The sequence below is a fragment of the Anolis carolinensis genome, chromosome 4, assembly GCF_035594765.1.
Source record: "Anolis carolinensis isolate JA03-04 chromosome 4, rAnoCar3.1.pri, whole genome shotgun sequence".
Classification (NCBI taxonomy): Eukaryota; Metazoa; Chordata; class Lepidosauria; order Squamata; family Dactyloidae; genus Anolis; species Anolis carolinensis.
Genome location: NC_085844.1, coordinates 231,173,427 through 231,193,632, shown reverse-complemented (window position 1 = coordinate 231,193,632; position 20,206 = coordinate 231,173,427). Strand labels below are relative to the sequence as shown.

At 36.6% G+C, this 20,206-nt stretch overlaps 1 protein-coding gene across 1 annotated transcript in view; it reads left to right on the top strand.

Annotated features, from left to right (window-relative positions):
* Positions 1-20,206, top strand: part of atp9a (ATPase phospholipid transporting 9A (putative)) — a 92,965-nt gene that overhangs the window by 29,084 nt on the left and 43,675 nt on the right. The window contains exons 2-10 of the mRNA XM_008115598.3: positions 461-605; positions 1,024-1,137; positions 9,568-9,676; positions 12,950-13,008; positions 13,204-13,255; positions 14,187-14,281; positions 15,225-15,305; positions 15,925-16,000; positions 18,639-18,715. Of these exons, the coding sequence (XP_008113805.2) occupies positions 461-605; positions 1,024-1,137; positions 9,568-9,676; positions 12,950-13,008; positions 13,204-13,255; positions 14,187-14,281; positions 15,225-15,305; positions 15,925-16,000; positions 18,639-18,715 (808 nt within the window). The remainder of the gene's footprint in view (positions 1-460; positions 606-1,023; positions 1,138-9,567; positions 9,677-12,949; positions 13,009-13,203; positions 13,256-14,186; positions 14,282-15,224; positions 15,306-15,924; positions 16,001-18,638; positions 18,716-20,206) is intronic.

Genomic DNA, 20,206 nt, shown 5'->3' with positions numbered 1-20,206 from the left:
ACATGATGTTTTGGTGCTTAATTTGTAAAATCATAACCTAATTTGATGTTTAATAGGCTTCTCCTTAATCTCTCCTTATTATCCAACATATTCGCTTATCCAACGTTCTGCCAGCCCGTTTATGTTGGATAAGTGAGACTCTACTGTACTTCCTTTTTCCAAACTCATTCAGAACTCAGATCACCAAATATAGGTATAGGTATTTAATTTTGAGCAAAGGAGAAAAAGTCTCCTTTCACGTAGTCACATATTTATGGGTTTTTTTTGTGACCCAGGATTTGGTGACTTCAGTGGTGACTTCTAAACCTTCATATACGTTTAGAAGCAGTGGGATTCTGAATAGCTGTTACTATTGTTAGAAGGGTTTAAATCTCACCTACTCATTTCCAAATAATATTTCAAGTTATCTGAGGCTAAAAGTTAACATTTCTCAAAATAGCAAAATGTTTTCTTTCAACAGATGTTGCGAGTGCTTAAGATGTTGTGGAAGAAGAGACCCAAGGCCTCGAACGGTTTGGCTTGGCCACCCAGAAAAAAGAGACCAGAGATACCCCCGCAATGTCATCAACAACCAGAAATACAACTTCTTCACTTTTTTACCAGGGGTAGGTATATTACTTTTTAAAAGGGAGTTTTCTTTCTTTCCCCCCATGAATACATACTCTCTGACATTAATTTATCTATCAACTTAATTTGCTATGGCATATAAATGAAGTAGATTCAAAAGTATTGATCCAAATGTCTTTGCATCTCTCCTTAAAAGAAAAGTGGGATATACATTCATTCAGTCAATAAGTTATTCTTTTCTATTGTGCTTTCTCAAGAATATGTGTCATTTTTGCATCTAAAGAATATTTTACTCTTTTGCTGCAACATAACTTAAATATAATTCCATTTCATTAAAAGCAATATGTTTTTCTAATACATCTTTTTATCTTTTGCAGAAAACATAACTTGTAGATGAGGTCTTACAAATGTTTTCCTTGTCAATCATTCTGCATACCTATTTTTTTCCCCCCGTAGGTACTGTTCAATCAATTCAAGTACTTCTTCAACCTTTATTTCTTATTTCTGGCCTGTTCTCAATTTGTTCCTGAAATGAGGCTTGGTGCACTTTACACATATTGGGTTCCACTGGTATGTAATATCAAGTTTATTTATTCAAGAAAAGTTTCACTGTTTAAATACAAGATGTCCTTTGTTAACATTATCTCGACAATCCTTGTAATGGTATAATTTAAAATGGTTTTTGTTAGCTTATTTTTATGAAGCCAGCTCTTTATATGTTTGGGAATTGTAGATGCACCATCAGACTTTTAAAACTGATTTAATAAATGTTTGCCATTCAGAAACAAAACCCTGAGTAATGAGTGGGGGCTGGTGAAAGCATGAGGAGACATTTGATCCAAAGTGTAATTTCTCCCATAACTCAGCCATTCTAAGACTAGACCAAAGGAAGAGTCCCTCAGGTTAACTTCAGGAAAAAAGACTATCATGGGAACATTACAGCATTTATGTCTGTGAAAGCAATTAATATATTCTTCCAGTGCAATGTGGCAGATAGAAATTTTTGCTGAAATCTGGTTTCAGGTCTTTATGAAATAGTCTTTCTCAATCTGAAGCTCTCTTGAAGTGATGGATTATGATTTCATCATTCCCAGGCAGCATAACCTTGGATAGGGAAAATGGAAACTATAGTCCAAGATATCTCCCACTTGGAGAAGATAGTTACATATTTCATTTCTTTATATTTCTGTTGCTTTACTTTAAAGCCAGGAGGGAAGCTCCAAATTAGATTGTCACTCTAATATATTCATTTTTCCAATCTCAGCTATATCTTTTTTTGTTAAAGCTGCTATTATATATTTCTTTGCATGTTAGAGTCTGATCAACCTTGAGAAGCATGACTGACAAATCTGGAGAGGCAGAATGGAGAAAGAGTTGATACTGCTTTTCCAGCCAGATTTTGGCTTGCTTTAAGCTTTTTTTTAAAAAGGAGGCTCCTGTTAAGTTTTGCCACTATTAATATATCCCAATTCAATAAAGTCATACTAAGAAGCATTGTGTACTTCCAGACTGTTCAGATTGAACTAATAGGTGGAAATGAAAGGGATGAGGAAGCAGGACAATGATGAAGTCCCAGGGCCCTTCCACACAGCCCTATATTCCAGAATATCAAGGCAGAAAATCCCACATTATCTGAGTGTGGACTCAGATAGCCCAGTTCTAAGCAGATATTGTGGGATTTTCTGCCTTGATATTCTGGGATATAGAGCTGTGTGGAAGGGCCTCCAGAACAGATGGGAGACAATTGAGTTGACTTCCAATATTTTTCAGAAACCTACTCTTTAAGACATGTTGGCCATCATGAGATTGATATATGGCTAGAAACCTGCTTGCCTCACAGTTTTAATTGGATTGTAAAACACACTGAAGTTCAGGTGGGCTTCTGATCTTTTAGATGCCATTGGACTACAACTCCCGTAATCTAGATAAGAGTTTCTCAAATTGTGCTCCTCCAGATGTTTTGGATTTTGGCTCCCACAATTCCTAACAGCTGGTAAGCTGGCTGGGATTTCTGGGAGCTGAAGTCCAAAACCCTTGGAGGAGCACAGTTTGAGAAACACTGATCTAGATCATTGACCATATTAGTGGGGCAGAATGAATTTGGAGCCTTTAAATGTCAGGTGGACATCTAGTCAGAGCATGATGAGCCACACCACTAGGACTGGACATTTAAGTGGCTTTGTGTTTCAAAGCTTTATGCAGAGTTAAGAGCACAAAGCTGCTTCTTCATTTATTTTATGAATGTAAAGAGACCATAGTTTGGTGATGAAGCATGTCGCTTCCATGTTAAAGATGCCCAGGTTTAATCCATTTCCCCTCTAGTTATGAGAATCTGGCAGCCAGTAATGGGAGCAAAGATTGGAAGGAATGTGTTACCTTACCATTAATTAGTGGTTTTCGTGCCAGTGAGGTGGTGAATCAGTTCTACATTTTAGTCTGGTCTTTAGAAATGTCACTGAATCCTACCCTTGAATCAGATCTAGCACCCTGGATAGCTCTTCTAACCAGTCCTAATTCAGTACTCAAGCCACAACATCACACTGGTTCTCTTCAGTACAAAGCAAAGCCATCTGTGGACCAGATGCATCCCTTCCAACTGCTGAACATCACCCCAGAAAGGCCCTAAATCCCCCAGACCCTAAAATTTTAAATTTGTGTGAGGTGTTTTTGTGTGTGTGCATGGTTTTATTTATTTATTTGTTTGTTTGTTTGAAAACTGCTCAAAGTTGTCAAGACTTTTTTGAAGGTATGGCCACTTCCTTCTATCACCAAAGACCACCAAAACCCCTAAACAAAACAAACTTAACTGAAAATCAGGCAAAATGTTGTCCAGAAATGACATCACATCACTTTGAGCATGTAAAATAGCATTATGGTGGTCCGTCAAATGGATATCAAAAGTAAATGTCCCTATCTCCTGAGCAATTGCCTGCCTCTCCTTTTAGTTGTCTTGTCAGAAACATGAGGACAAAAAAATTATAACTTGATTTCTGAATGAGGTGTAGAATCATAATGTTTTAGCAAATGAAACAAATACTATATCCCGTGTTAATTATGTAAGGCTATATCTACTAAAGCCAGATACTTTTATTGTATGTAACTTGTTTTCATTGACTGCCAAGCTTGGATTGGGATCCTATGCTAAAAAATTCAACGCCCAAGTGATTTTTGAAGAAGCTGTCTTCTATGAAATGGATACATTGGAGACCTAATTTGTATAAAATTTCTAATTTTATCCAATTTTACTTCATTACTAAACTCTGTGTTTGCTAGTTATCAGGGGAAAGGAAACCATGTAGGGTACCCTAAAATACAAAATCCAGAAATAGTGATAGCTTTTTCAGTCGAACACATGCTGAATAAAATATATTTTTGCATGGCCAACATGGCTACCCCGAAATATCGGATTCCATAACCTTTCTATCCTCTGACCACTGAAAGGTGAAAATACTTATTCACTGTGACTTTTGGGATCCCAGTAGACTGGTTTCACCCTTTGAATCATATTTCACCAGCCACAAAGGCTGAAAAATGCTCTATATAATGCAAACAAGGATTCAGAGATACTTAAATTCAGTGACACTGGCATTTGGTCCTACTTGTGGTTGCATTTGGCTTTGAAGAGAAGAAGAAGGGAAGAGGGGAAAGAGGGAGGGAGAAGAGGTGGAGGAGGTCTTAAATGTATTATTATCACAATTCAGCCAGATTACAGGTTGTAAGATACATTTTAGGAGGACAGAATGGATGGGATTTGAGTCTTAGTGATAAAAATGAAATCATGAAGTTATGTGTAGTTTGTGAAAGGAATACTCCAAGAAAATATTTAGAAATTTGGATAACCTTTCCTTATGCAGGTCTGAGGAAATGCAGCCATGATGTATTATTTTTAAGAAATGGTAAAAAGTTTTAACAAAACTGGCATTGTTAAAAATGCCTGTTGGCCACAATGTTGTTTTGATTTCTATTGTCCAACTAAAAGACAAAAAAAAAAAAAAATAGAAATGGTAAACATTCATTTGGATTTTCTGTGGCATCAAGATTTAATGTTTAAATGTTTTCCCAAACAATTTAGTGAGGGAATTTTCAGACTCAGGATGAAATTGAGTTTGTTGCATCACCTAAAAGCTCAGTTCAAAGAAAACAGTTCTCACCAAGTTAAAGTAAAAAGACATCTCTGCAAAAAATAAATTAGTCTAGGTTTGTCTTTTAAATAGAAGCACTTCATAGCCAATTAGATAATATAGCCCAGAACCTGAGACATTTAATTGTATTCACAAATATGTGTAATGGTAGAGCAGTGTAAAGTTCTTAGATTTTGCATCAAATTTGTAAGGAAAGTCTATTTAAATATTCAATTACAAATATGTTTGATTCATCAATTCAAAAAAGGACAGTGCAGTTGAGAAGGAGATAAAGATTATACAGAATCTGAGAAGTCACTTTTAAAGAAGGTTCAAATTTTACTACTGAGAAATAGAGAAAATGTTGGAGACTATTTGTAATTTTTGCAGGGTTTCTCTAAATCTGTAATACCATTGTGATTGCCCACGTCATGTGAACCATTAGAATTCAGCATGTGAGCTGCCGGAGTTCTATATAAAAGCCTTTTGTTCATTGTAGGCTGCAAATACAACCGTTTTGACATAGAATGACAACTTGAGATAAGTCAGTGAGGCGAATATGAGGGAACCTATTTGAAATGATTATTTGATATCCTAATACTCAAATGCATCAAGATTGTTATTTGTATTTGCATAAGCCTTGTATAGAGAGAACAAACTAAATTTTAGATGCTCGTTCAGAACAACAAGTAATAATAGTATTTTCAGCACCAGTTGAAAGTCCTATAATTTAACATACACTCTTACGTGTTTATTCAAAAGTAAGTCCCACTGAGTTCTTTGTCAAACATATTTAGGGTAGACATGTTGGCCATGCAGCAAAATGCATAATCCAGAAAAAAGCTTTTAATATCTTTGCTTGATGAAGTAGTCGATGAAACTTTGACAATTTTTCATGATGCATCTTGTGCATTTTGGCTGGCCAATAAAGATATCACTGTTTTATTGATTTTGTATTTTGTTGAGTTCTTTGAGGCTTGTTTCAAAGTAGAGATGCATATAGAGGAAGTTTATTATTGGGTTTGAGTACTGGACAAGGATTTTGAGAGACCAGAGTTTGAATCGTTGCTCAGGAAAACCCTCTGGCTGATCAAGGGAGGTCAAAGAAGAAGGTAATGCCAAATGCCTTCTGAATAAATATTGCCAAGAAAAGCCACTGTGATAGGATCAGCCTAAGTCAGAGTTCAGCTAAAGGCATATAACAAAAGGATGTGTAAGACTGTAACACTGAAATATCAGAAGAAGTTTCCATCTTTGAGCAAGGTGAAAGGGCATTTTTCATTTAATCAAATAATATATTGGTGTCCCCAGATGAGAATAATGACTCCAGATCCCTCTGGACTTGCTTTATTCTGCTTACTAATGACTTCCAAACTTCTGCAGTTGGAAGTTTTCCCTCTGCAGTATTTGCATCTCTTTGTAAAGCTATTCCAAGCCTTGAGGGCATGCATTAATTTTTGAATTAATGTTCATATACAATATGCAAGGGGGTGGAAGACGCCTTGAAATTAGTAGAACAGACTGATTTCCTCCTGGGACCTTAATTGGATTTAAGAAACAAACTCTTTATCCTTTGTGTTACATGTAGGAAAAAAAACAGTATTAAGAAACAAGATACAACCCGTGTATGTACTGAGAATTTTCTTTGGTGGCAACTGGTTTTCATTTTTTAAAACAAAGTAAAAAATATAACTTGAGTAGGGCCATAATCCTAACCCCACTTAAGTACAAGTAACCTCCACTAATTTAATTAAACTTACTTTTCAGTTACATGAAATATATCCCTATCTTTATCTACATGTTATTTGATTTTTATGAAGAGATTTAAAAATCAACTCTGCTTGGTTTTCAAAAAGATGAAATCTGTTAAAAGCAGTGGGAAAATAACAAAATATTGAATGTTGTGCCTGTTGTATTAATGAACAATGAGATTCTGATAATTTATAACTACTATAGGGTGTGACTGCAGTGTGTGTGTGTGTTGACATCTATCAACTTATGGTGACCCCAGAAATTTCTTAGAATTTTTAAGGCAAGAATCCTCGGAGGTAGTTTTTCTAGTTCCTTCCTTGGAAATATAGCCTACTGCACCTGGTAGGCACTGGTGGTCTCCCATTCATGTACTAACCAGGGCTGACCTTGCTTAGCTTCCATGATCAGATGGGATATAGTGTCTTTAAGGTATTTAGGCTACCTGTTTCTACCAATATGTAAAAGAAAAAAGTTAGAAACCTGCCAAATTTCGGGGAAAGTTTGTCCATAGTGAGAGATGGACCTGAAGCAATATAAAGTGAACAATAGCACATCACAATTTTCAACAGGGCTCAAGTTCTTTTTTTTTAAAAAAAAGAAGTTGAGACTATTTTAACTCAAATTATGGGCACACTTCAGAATATAGAGAAGTGTATTTTAATGTACAGTAGAGTCTCACTTATCTAAGCTAAACAGGCCGGCAGAAGCTTGGATAAGCGAATAACTTGGATAATAAGGAGGGATTAAGGAAAAGCCTATTAAACATCAAATTAGGTTATGATTTTACAAATTAAGCACCAAAATTTCATATTATACAACAAATTTGACAGAAAAAGTACTTCAATACACAGTAATGTTATGTTGTAATTACTGTATTTACGAATTTAGCACCAAAATATCACGATATATTGAAAACATTGACTACAAAAATGGCTTGGATTATCCAGAGCCTTGAATAAGCGAGGCTTGGATAAGTGAGACTCTACTGTACTTGAATTGCAATTTGAGGTAGATAGATCATGCAATACAAGTGTTTTGTCCTGTCATAAAGAAATTCAGAATGGTTATATTTGATAGGATACATCACTGGTAAGCACACTGGCACTTTCCAATGTTTTGGACTATGATGCCCATGATTTCCAGGCATTGGCCACATTCCCTTAGAACTACTGTAGTGGGAGTCCTAATCCTTGGATGGCTCATGAATTGCCTCCACTCCATCTACCCTGTTTCCCCTAAAATAAGACATCCCCAGAAACTAAGACCTGGTAGAGGTTTTGCTGAATTGCTAAATATAAGGCCTCTCCCGAAAGTAAGACCTAGCAGAGTTTTTGTTTGGAAGCATAAAGTGTTGTACATGGAAATATTGGTAGTAACAAGAAATTCTTGATAGGATTCACAGTTTGTCTGGTTATGCTGGTTTATGATGACAACTACTGTACTGTACAGTATATAATGTTCATTTTTTGTTCAACAATAAATGTGAATTCTTCTTCATGGAAAAATAAGACATCCCCTGAAAATAAGACCTAGAGCATCTTTGGGAGCAAAAATTAATATAAGACACTGTCTTATTTTCAGGGAAACACGGTAGGAGCTGTCTCTAAAATAGTGCAAACCCTGTCTGCTTACCCTTGTTGGAGTATTGGAACATAGTGAAGCAGATGGGTTTGAATATGCATATTTTGGGATGTATGAAAGTCCCAACCTTTCTTTGTTTTGGGCCTATCTACCTTTGCCATACAACATATGGTATATCCCTGGAAAATAGTATTGAACTTTGACTAGGGATATTGGGTTCAAATTGTCAGTCAGTTGGACTCATTACCCTTCAGTCTAAACTGTTTTACCAGGGTTGTTGTAAAGAATAAAGTGTGGGAAATGGCACATGCCATGCTTGGAGGAAAATAAAATAAAATCTATTTAATTAATAAACACATTTCTTTGCATTAATGAGAGCTAGAAGTTTTCCTTTTCTAATGAATGAAGCCTTGAATGGTAAACTGTGTACTTTTCCTATACCGTGCAGCCTACATGAGCTCTCTGAATACTTGAAATTCCCCTTTTAGTTCTGCTCTGTGAAGGATGTGACAATTTAATGAAGAGCACATTATTTTCCCTTGTTTTCCTGGTAGGAGTTATCCAAAGAGTATGGGGACATGAGAATGTATCTTCTATAATGTTCCAGTTGGGTTGAAAAATGCTCTCTCCTAGTGCAGGTTTAAACTGGGCTTTTCCCATCAGTCAGTCAAAACATAGCATTTTTATCAAACATTTGTAGTGTAATGATTTGACCCAGATATGTATGGTAATATGGTTTGAAACAATATTAATAGTTTAATGCACATTTAGTTTGTATATATTATTCCAAACTGTTATAAAATGTTATCTCTTCTAAATTATTTTAAATTGACTTTCTGTCTTTATAGTGCTCTGAGATTTTTATGATACAGAATGGGACATAAATAATTTTTAAAAAACAAAAATTAACAAGTAGCAGCACTGTCACATTTTTTCTGCTAGACTAGAGCTTTCCAAACATTTCATGTTGGCAACACACTTTTTAGACATGCATCACTTTGTGACACAGTAATTCCATTTTACTGGCAAACTGGAGGTTAAACCAACCCCTTATAAGAGATACATATATACATAAATTGTAATAACAAAATGAATGGGGACACAACATACATAATGGAAATATTTCATTTATATACTTTAAAATATGTGATTTACAAGATAATAACATACAATTTCAGGATTTTTGTCATTTCTTATTATGTTTGCACCTACATACTGCAGCTGACACACTAACGTGTCATGATACACAGTTTGGAAAGCTCTGTAGTAGATCTTGAAAGATCAAGTTTTTCCTATTTATTTATGTATTTATCGTATCAGAAGTGAAACCGAGGGTGTTTGGTTGGTTGCATGCTGCAAGTCGCTTCTGGTGTGAGAGAATCAGCCGTCTACAAAGACATTGTTCAGAGGATGCCTGGATGTATTGCAGTCCTGTAGGGAGGCTTCCCTCATGTCCCCCAGTATTTCCTACAATCAGTAGCGAGTGGAATAAGCTGGGCTTCATCTGCCCTGCCTCAATGACCCCCTTCGCTCTTGGTCTCTTTAGGGTTTTGTGCTTGCTGTTACTATCATCCGTGAGGCTGTGGAAGAGATCCGATGCTGCATGCGTGACAAGGAAGTGAACTCCCAGATCTACAGCAAACTCACAGCAAGAGGTCAGCTGTTTGGCTCCAGCTTTTCACATCTGCTCACTGCATCCCTTAGCAGACAGCCAGAACAGCAGGAGTTGCAACTCAATCAAACGTTGCTGACAATTAGAAAAGCAGGACTTCTGGAAGAGAGGGAGGGAAAGACTGGCTGGGGGCAAGTGTTGTCAAGCTGGGAGGCACGTGGTATAGCAACCCTGTCTGTTGTTTGTACTCCAAGTGGAGCTATAGAGTCTCTTTACAGGATAAGATGATAATTTCTTGAGAGAGTGGAGCACAAATGTAAATATGACTGTTATCCTTTCTCACAAAATAGAATATTCAGCATCTATAACATTATTTTAAATGGTTTTCTCATACCATATACTGAGGGATGCAAATAAGTGGGAAGAAATGGCACCTAATCTGCATGTAACAATAAACCATGGTTTAGCATTATGACCATTGGACTAACACATTCATCTCCTATCTTCCTCCAGCATGACTTCAAGGAATTTTTAAAAATCTGATTTTGTTTAAGCGTTAACCACATTGACTGCTATTTTAGAAACCTAATTGTTATTAAGGTTAACTATATAAAAGATATTTTGAAATTGGCTCATTCCATAAGCAGTGTGCCTGGGATTCCATCAAAGCTTTAAAGGTTGCTGTCTTTTGGGCTCATCTTTGGTGTTACCTTGGGGAGGGGGGGGGGAAACCACAAAAGAAAGTGATGAAAGAAATATTAAGTAAGCTGTATAAATCAGATTTAACGTTCCACCTCATTCATTCTTTAACCAAACTTTGCTACTAAATTTGCAGGCTGAATTTCTGTTTTGATTGTCTTTTGGAGGTTGTTGCTTTAAAATTCCAGGGTTGTTTTTCTTTTCTTGCTCCCCCATCCCCAGCTTTCAAGATTATTGAGTAGGGTAAGTGAGACTTACATTTCAAAAACCCTATGAAATGCAAAAAGACCACCTGCCAAGAGAGTGCTTCTTTGATACAGATCATTAGCATTTACCAGCTGTATATAAAAAGTGTTTTCCCAAACCTTTTGTGCTCCGTTTCACAAGTCCGGGAGAGTAAGGCCACCTTTTAACAGCCAAAGGTTTAATAAAAACAAACATTGCTGTCTTTTCTATCCTATCAGCATATTGTTAATAACAAAGGGAATAGTCAAATGGAATAGTCCTGTTCTTGTTGCAGTATTTAGACACATTCCTCACTATCTGTAACTGTGAAGGAGGTACTGTACTTCTATTAGTTAATATATGAAAAATCTAGTTTGGGGCACTTGTGGCTGTGACACCACCAGTTCAAGCACCTTTCTCTGAAGTTGCAGAAACAGTCAATCCAATTCATGGTAGATTTGGGTCATCAACATGCAGCTGGATATCTATCCATGTGGTTGTAAAGGAAGTAAATGTACTCTGGGGTTATCTTCAACACTCAGTAGCTTTCTTAGAATCATTGGATCAATTGTTGCCTAGTAAGTGAACACAAGGTAATTAGTATTTACACAAAGTAAATAGTATAAATTCAGTGAGCTTACTCAGACATTACCAGAAGAATTCAAGAAGGAGACCATGTTTTAAAGTCAGGGCTAACAATTGGATTTGGGTGACTTTTTACTTGATTTTTTTTGTTTCCTTCAACTGGCTTGTTGTGAGTAAATCACTACTCTTTTGTATATATTTTTTTCCCAAATTTGATACTGGAGTCTTGCTTTTTTCTTGTGTGTTGCATGCTTTGGTTTGTAGCACCCCTGAATTGAGGTTCTTGGGAGATATGCTCAAACCTCAACCTAATACATTTAAAACAATTGAATGTATTGGCCTCAATCTTCAGCGCTGTGTTGCCCAGTGCAATTTCGGCTTTCAAAAGTTTTCCTTTGATACAAATCAAGGATGCCACTTCTCTCTCTCTCTCTCTCTCTCTCTCTCTCTCTCTCTCTCTCTCTCTCTCTCTCTCTCTGTGTGTGTGTGTGTGTGTGTGTGTGTGTGTGGTGTGTAAAACAGCCTCATGCATTTGCAGAAAGACTTGATGTGTGCCAGGCAGATTAGATAAGGGTTTACATAAATGAACTAACACTGATGTAGATTTTTCTTTCTTTAATGACAGTTTACCATACAATTTGTAGCAAAAAGCACGGAATTGGAAGAAATCTTGAGCTTCTATTAGCAGGAGTGATAAAGTGCTTTGATAAGAGTGCAACATTTACCATCTACAATTTTAGAAGAAACTTCCATTATTCTTTTTGAAGAAGGGACACTGAAGCTCATCATATTCTGAAAGCTTAATACATTTCACATCATTTGTCCCATGGCTCAACTTTGTGATATGCTGTATCCTTAAGACAGCCATCCTTGACCAAGCATCTTCCAACATCCTTTGTCCCCAGTAAGCAGGTCGTTGGTCATGCTGGCCGAGAGTGGATGGTGGGATGCATTCCCTGATATCTAGAGGACTGGTGCCTTGGATATACAAACTAAATCATTTCTTTCTGGATCAGGTGCCCTACTCTAGGACATCCTATTAGGGCATCTTGTTGGCCACTGTTTCCCTTAGTGGACAACAAGAGGCCCTAATAGGAAGTCCTAGAGTAGGGCACCTTATCCAGAAAGGCTCCTCTTGTTGCTTAGTTTTCAGTTAGTTTAATTTCCTGGTTCAATTTGTGCATGAGTAAAAACAAATTTTGAAGGGAGTAGTTTCTTTCTTCTGAGGCAGTACATAGGGATGTTGCGGACATTGGGTTAGAGCCCATATGGGCAATATCCAACAGTTCGGGGCCACTTTTTGGCCCCCAGATTATATAGTAGTCTCTTCTCCCTCCCCTTTTTGGGGGGCGAGTTGAGAGGGCTGGTCCCTGCACCCCATTTGGCTATGATACTGATGTTTATGGAACAGGAAAAACTAAAATTTTATTTATTTAAATCAAATAACTAATATCCATGGTCTGCAGACTACAAAAAATGGGGGCAGGGCGCTCATGTAAACTAGGGATCTTGTTTTCCCCTCCCTGGTTAAATGCTTCCCCCTTCATGTGAAAGAGAAAGGAAAATGTTGTTCTCTATTTTTTCTATCACCTTATGATGTGTGTGTGTGTGTCTTCAGCTTTGCTTCTTTCAACCAAAAGAGTTATTTTATGTAATTGTATATACTTCTTAATGTTCTTCCACTTGAACCAATTTAATGTTCCAGCCTCAGTCCGAATATTAATTCAGAATAATATAATTCTAAACAATGTTTTTGAAGCAAGCTGTACAGGAGATGAATTAATACATCTCTGTTTTTTCCCAATAGGGACAATGAAAGTGAAAAGCTCCAGTATTCAAGTGGGGGACCTTATCATTGTGGAAAAGGTATGCCTGAATTTGCCAATATTCTATACATTTCCAAATGCTTTTATAATACTGGGTGTCATCATCTTCAAAACAACAATAATCTTGTGTTGTAAAGAATATTCTTTTTTAAAATCCTCATAGCTAGGGCATGTCTTCAATTTAGATTGTGTCCTGAACATTTGATAACTGTCTTTCTTTTCTTTTTTGTAACAGAATCAGCGTGTCCCTGCCGACATGATCTTCCTAAGAACATCAGAAAAGAATGGTAAACATCTGGAACCAATTATGAAAATAGCCACTAACCTTTTACCGGTTATTTGGGACAAAATAATCTTTTTGAAAATGTAACCTGAGTATATATAATTTTAGACTCAACATGTCTCCCTGAGTCAAACAAGTCCTTTTTTGATAGTTCAAGTATCTTTCTTGCTTTATAGTTCCTGATCGTTTAAAGCATCAAGACTCTTTACCCTGGAGGGTGTCCTGTTTTATAGGGTCAACCAATGTGCAGAAAAGAGAGATTAATGCTGACTGCTATCACTCACTTTGGCTTTGCTTAGCTTGACTTTTAACATACATCACTTGTTATTTGGATAGCATGAAAAGTCCACCTTGTAAAAGGTCTAAATGTATGGAACGAGCGATTCTGTGGTTTCTTTGTGTATTTATTGACTTAATTTCAAATAGAACTTTAAGGAAAGGAAAACATGATTTTGAAAATGACATGATTTAAAGCCTATGTGTGATAATATTTATCAAGTGAACAGCTGCCTGTGGCACTGTTTACTCAAGTGCAGCCATATTACTGTCCTGGTGGCCACAGTCAAATTGTTTGTGGGTCATATAAAAACAATGACCCAGATCAAAAGTGCACCAAGGAGGCATGCATGGAACTGTCTCTGACACTGAAGCAATTGGATTGTGACATTTAAACCACTGAAAAATACATACACACACTTGAAAGAATGAGTTAATTGCAAATCTTATGGTTGCAGCATTCTTCTGGGAATATGAGTGGAAATGAATGTGTTTAGTTATTTGCTTCCCTTGGTGTCCTGTGTAGCTGGTAGGAACGAACACATGGATTTATCAAGACAAAGACAAACTTCAGAATCACTGTCAGATTTGTAGTTTATAAGATGCCATATGAAGAACAACAACATCCCATCCCAGTAACACAGATTAAATATTTATAGGTTCCTGTTTTCTCCGAACTGATCAGCTGGATGGTGAAACGGACTGGAAATTACGCCTGCCAGTTAGCTGCACTCAGAGGTTACCCACGGCTTCAGTACGTACAGATTTCTAACTTGCAGCTGGTGGTTGTTTTAAATCTTTGAAAAAATAACTAAAAACCAAAGCTAGGCTCATTTGGGCATCTCTTCACAGTATTAGCTGCCTTGAAATGAATGGAAAGTAGAAATGAGTCTTTCCACAGCTTCTATAAATAACTTTCTGAAATTGTTTAGATCAGGAGTGGCAAATGAATAGTCCCTTCAGTTATTGCTGGACTGTATCTCCTAATATTCTTTACCATTTCCTAAACAAGCTAAGATTTCTGGGATTTCTGGTGAATAAAATATAGAATGTCATAGGATATCTTCCCCTGGCTTAGATGGCAGTATAAGATTCACTAATGCAATGTATGAATAAAAAGTAGTGTCAGTTTGCATCTGTACAGATCTCATACCAGGGACTCTGTGAGATCCTAAAGGATAATCTATCAAAAGTGTTTCTTGGTAGTAAGTGGAAGATGGAGCTAACTATGAATGCCCATGTATAAATATACTGTCCCCCATCATACACAAACACACTTCCTATTTTTCTGTTTCCCTTCTTTTTGTGTGACTATTGGATGAAAACGATGTAAAATTATCACTGCTATATCCTAACTGGGTTTCTGTATATCACTTTTGGTGAAGAAACAAATAACAACAAATATTCTTTCCATCTCTGAGATGAGGTACAAATAACTTTTGCTAAAAGCTTGCTAGCATAAAACTTACCAACCCACGACTCCTTCCATCACTATCTTTTCAGGTTTTTTTCTCTTTCCTGCCCTTGTATTCTCCATCCCTCCATATTGTCTCGATCTACCTGCATACAGTTAGTCCATGTATGGTGAGGTTGTCCACTTCAGCCCCCCAAAATTTAATTGCTTCTTTATAAAGTAGGATTTTTTAAAAAAATATGAAGTTTTGAGGATTTTAATACTTCTTACAACCTTTCTGTAGGACCTTCTTCAGATCCGCTCGTATGTGTATGCAGAGGAACCAAACATTGACATCCACAACTTTGTTGGGACATTCACTCGGGTAAGTGGTTGCTTTGTTGTTGAAGGAAATAAATTTAAAATTATGTCTGCAACTTTATAAAGCTCTCAGGCTTGGAGACAATTTTGACATTCTTTAAGAAATGGTGGGTATGGCACATGGCTCATGACATGAGGGTGGCAGACTTGCCATTGAATATCTGCATTTTTAGGATGTCTGGAGTTTCTGTGTCATTTGTATAGGTCTGTATTATTTTCTAAAAGGAATTTACAACTCTTGCAGCATTTCTATGACAGGTAGAAAGCAGGTAGTCCATAATGATTTCCTTTCTATATAGAGTCATATAATCTTAAATTTTGTAGGGACCACAACATCCATTCAGTCCAACTACTGCCATGCAGGAATACACAACTAAAGCATGCCATCTAACTTCTGTATAGAAGCATAAAAAAGAAAAAAAATATTTCTGGATACTATGTTCCAGAAATGGGAAAGGTGCAAGTGGCCTTAACCCTTTTTAGGTGGCAAAAGTGCTGCAGAATCAACACATTCATGACAATTCACAAAGATCAAAAATAATGTAATCCTTGTTCTTAGAAAAATATGTTCAAAACAGCTCTTAAGAATTCTTATTTGTGTGTGGGTTGGATAACTCTTTCAGGAGGACAGTGACCCACCTGTGAATGAAAGCTTAAGTATCGAAAATACGCTATGGGCAAGCACAGTCATTGCTTCAGGTAAGGACAATTCAGCATGTGAATTTATAATGGAGCATGTTAGCAATTTTTTAAACAAAGCTTCTTTGTAATTGAAATAATCATCTCTTGTCATTGAAAATTAGTCTTTGGAATGAAATTTCCCACTTGTCCCAACACCACCACCAAGTTTGTTCTAACATTTAATTACCCCTTGGACATTTATAGATGAGAAGGCTGTTGGAATTCCAATAACCTTTGGGCAAATCATCCACTGCTAGAATAGCACTTAATTACACTCAGTATTGACATTTAAAATCTGTAACAGAAAGGGTGTCAGAGGCATTATAAATGGAAGCAAGGATAAAAGATCTCCATGTAAACACACCCATTCGCACCCCGTGTTTGTAGCTCCATAGGGGAGCATCTTGTAAAAGCAGGACCAGATGTATCATCCAGAAGTAGCAAGGAATCAAAGAACTCTCTGATAAGCTCCCTTTTTTTTTTGCCAAAACAGAGATTACTGTTTTGCTTTCCCCCCAGATGGGCAGTTAATGTATTTTCCCCTTTCTATATACAAATCTTTTTTTCTGTCTCTCTCCTCTCTACTTCTTACCCTCCCCCCTTCTCTCTACCACCTTTTTGTCTCCCTCAATTCTTCTTTATCTCCATATAATGGGTTTCTGGGGAAAAGATGGATAGATAGATCTTGCAAAGGGCTAAACCAATGTCTTACATAGGGCTTTTCAAATTAGGATGCAGACCACATGAGACCAGGCTGAAGCCTGCTGGTGCCCCATGGATTTAAAGGGTGAACCATGCAGAGGCTTCATGAGCTTTTCAATCAGTACTTTCTGGTGTGATCTAGCACTACTTATCAGGAATGAATTGGCTGTATATGAGGAACACAAGAACAGGTATAAAACTACATGTCAAGGGTCCCAAATAGACTGGAAACCCTTATATATACAGGGGCGTTGTCTGACAAACATTGAATTCACGGTCATACTAGAGCTTAGGCAGCATATGTCACATGGGAAAAGTATGAGCAACATGCAATCTACGAATAGCCTATTGTGTTGTTTACTGAGGGAGTTTGATTGAACTAACATTGTGCATTAGAGAACTAATTTCTAGATTTTCTTTATCTATTTAAAGCTTATTTCAGTAAGTTCCAGGAGAACAATTTTGCAGTATTGCATGTTGTAACGAAGTAATGGCTCAGGAGAACCTTAGGTGGTGTCATAACACATAGATTTAATAACAGATTACTTCTGTAATTATTTTCCTGTTCATCTTCACTCTCTTTTCTTCCCTTCCTTCATGGAAATTACTACACAGGGAAGCAGACTTCTAGCCCTTTCAAGCATCATCCTAAAAATGAGTGTACAGTTAAGCATTTTGGTTTGCTACCCATTCTTTTTAATTAACTCTTCTTTCCCTGATAGTCTGTTGTATATAGTTGTCATGGAGTCTGAAGTACTTGTCTGAGATGGTTCTAGTGGAAGCATACATAGATATTAAGCATAACTAGCAATTTAGTTTGATAGACTTAATCGATCTATAATTTCTTTGCATATGGCAAAATTACAAGTAACATAAGTGCCACAGGTGATAGAGACAGTGATGTTTGGTAACAAAACTAGATGGGAGGGAAGGGGGGAAGTTTTGATAAAACACAGAAATATTTTCACATTTTCAGGCTTTTATTTTTGCTGGGGAAAGCCATCCACCAAAGCCACACTTACTGTGGCTATTACTTGGCTTTCTCTCACAAATTCTTTTAGGCAGACACCAAAAACTAACGGAAACAATACCTTCAGTATTATCTCCATAAACTAGGAGCCCCTGATGGTTTAGTGGGTTAAACCCTTGTGCTGGCAGGACTGATGACTTGAAGATTGGATTGCCGACCTGAAGGTTGCAGGTTCAAATCCAACCCAGGAGGAGCGTGGATGAGCTCCCTCTATCATCTCCAGCTCCATGGGGGGACATGAGAGAAGCCTTCCACAAGGATGGTAAAAACATAAAAACATCTGGGTGTCCCCTGGGCAGCGTCCTTGCAAAAGGCCAATTCTCTTACACCAGAAGGGACTTGCAGTTTCCCAAGTCGCTCCTCACACACACACAAGCCATTTATCCAGATTTTTAAAACACTGCATTTAATTATCCCAGTTTCTGAGAAAGACAAATGAAGAATAGAATAGGATTGGTTCTTAATTTGACTGCTTCTCTGTTTTCACTGCTTTCCTTATCCAAGTGCGTTCTTGACATTTTTATCTTGTGATTTTATCCTGTGTGTTTTAATAGTATTAAAAACCACCTTGGGGAGTGGTAATGCTGATTTTTTAAATAAATGTCACTGGTTAGATGTTCTGTTGGCAGAAAGGTGGCATACAATTAACACAAATTAAGCTGTGTAAGTAATATGGGCATAGATTGTATCCACAGAAAACAGGCTTAGCTGTAGGAAGTGGAGATAAGTATCTATTCCTGTTTCTTAAAATGACTCACATTTATATGCATAACAATTGCCTCTACTGAGTCATGTTTCTCCTTGGGGCTATCAGATAGACAATTAGGATCAATGTCTGCATGTTTGCTTGTTTTTCTTGTAAAAACACCTCTTTTCTTTATCATTTTCCCCAATCCTGACTCTTAAGAGCTTTTGTATCCACAGGAACCATTGTGGGAGTTGTTCTGTACACAGGTCGGGAACTGCGCAGTGTTATGAATACATCAAATCCACGGAATAAGGTAGTTTAAGAGATAACTTTTAAAAAAACCACATTAAGGTGAAAACAAGTTTGCTTCTTAATAGCCACTTGGGGTACATCTACACTGTAGTATTAATGCAATTTGATGCCACTTTAACTGCCATAGCTCAGTTCTATAGAAGTACAGCATTCTTTGGCAGAGAAGACTAAAGACCTTCTAAAACTACAACTCCCATAATTAATTCTACAGTGTAGATGCACTCTTGGAAAGAAGCTAAGATAGTCATGGCTGACTGCTTCATAAATGCACATTATATATATGGTATGTATGTTTGTCACATGACCAGCGAGATGTGTATACAATGATATGTTTGGGAAAAGCTGTATTTTCCAAAACAAGATCAAGAAAGACAAGGTTGCAACAATGTCAGGTAATTCCTGGAGAAATTTAATACTGAACAATATTTCATGAAAGTAGTACACTCATTTTACCACAAATCAAAAGCTATTGAGAATTAACAGATTGAATATATGGAAGGGAAGGGAAACAAGCAGACTTTCCTTGTTTTTAATGTTCTCTTTAAAATCTCTAGCAATATATAAGAGTGACACTAGATAGTCAAAAATACAAGATCTCTATGTTAGAAACAGAACATTTAAAAATACATTCAAAATAGATGGTGAAATACAAAGGCCAGTATGATGATGTACCAATAATAATTATTGTAGTGGTATTCAAAATGATAACCATGTTAGTCTGTGGCAGCATAAAAAGGAAGGGAATGAGGAAGGAAGGAATCGAGTAACACGTCTGACTGATTTATTTTATCTGATGTATTTTAGCATGAGATTTGTGTAATTCAGTCCATTGCTATTTGAAGAAGTTAACTTAAATCCACAAAAGTTTGTGTTAAAATAAACCAAGCATGAAAGATAATGCTGGATTCCTCCATTCACACTCTCTTTATCCTAAAAATACCAAAGGAGCCTTGTCATAATTAAAGAGAGATTCCTTAGGTATGACATTCTAGTAGTAGCAGGATTACACATTCATTTTTTTAAAAATGTGGAGTAATGTATGTACACATTGGACTTGAAGTTCAGCATAAAATTCTAAACTTTATAGATATCCACAAATTTCACAAATTACTTAAATACCTAGAAGTAATTCTTTCAAAAAAAATCTAGTTTCAGCATCTAAATTTACCTCCAGCAATTAATTTGTCAGATATTTTTTTAAAATAAATAACAACCTGGATGGTGCTGGTACTATAAAAGTAGTAGTACTACCAAACGTATTGTTTACAATGCTTTTAATGATAATTTGGCAAATAGAAAAAATTGACATCTTTATTCATTAAAATAAAAGACTACAACTTGCAAAAAGCCTGAGGCAAAAGGGATTAGATCAATGGAGATGGGGAGAGCCAAGTATACATACACATTATCAAGCAAAGCATTTAGGATGCATGGTATCATCTCAGAAGAGCTGCAGGAAGGGATGGAAACAAGAAGAAAACACCAGCAATTA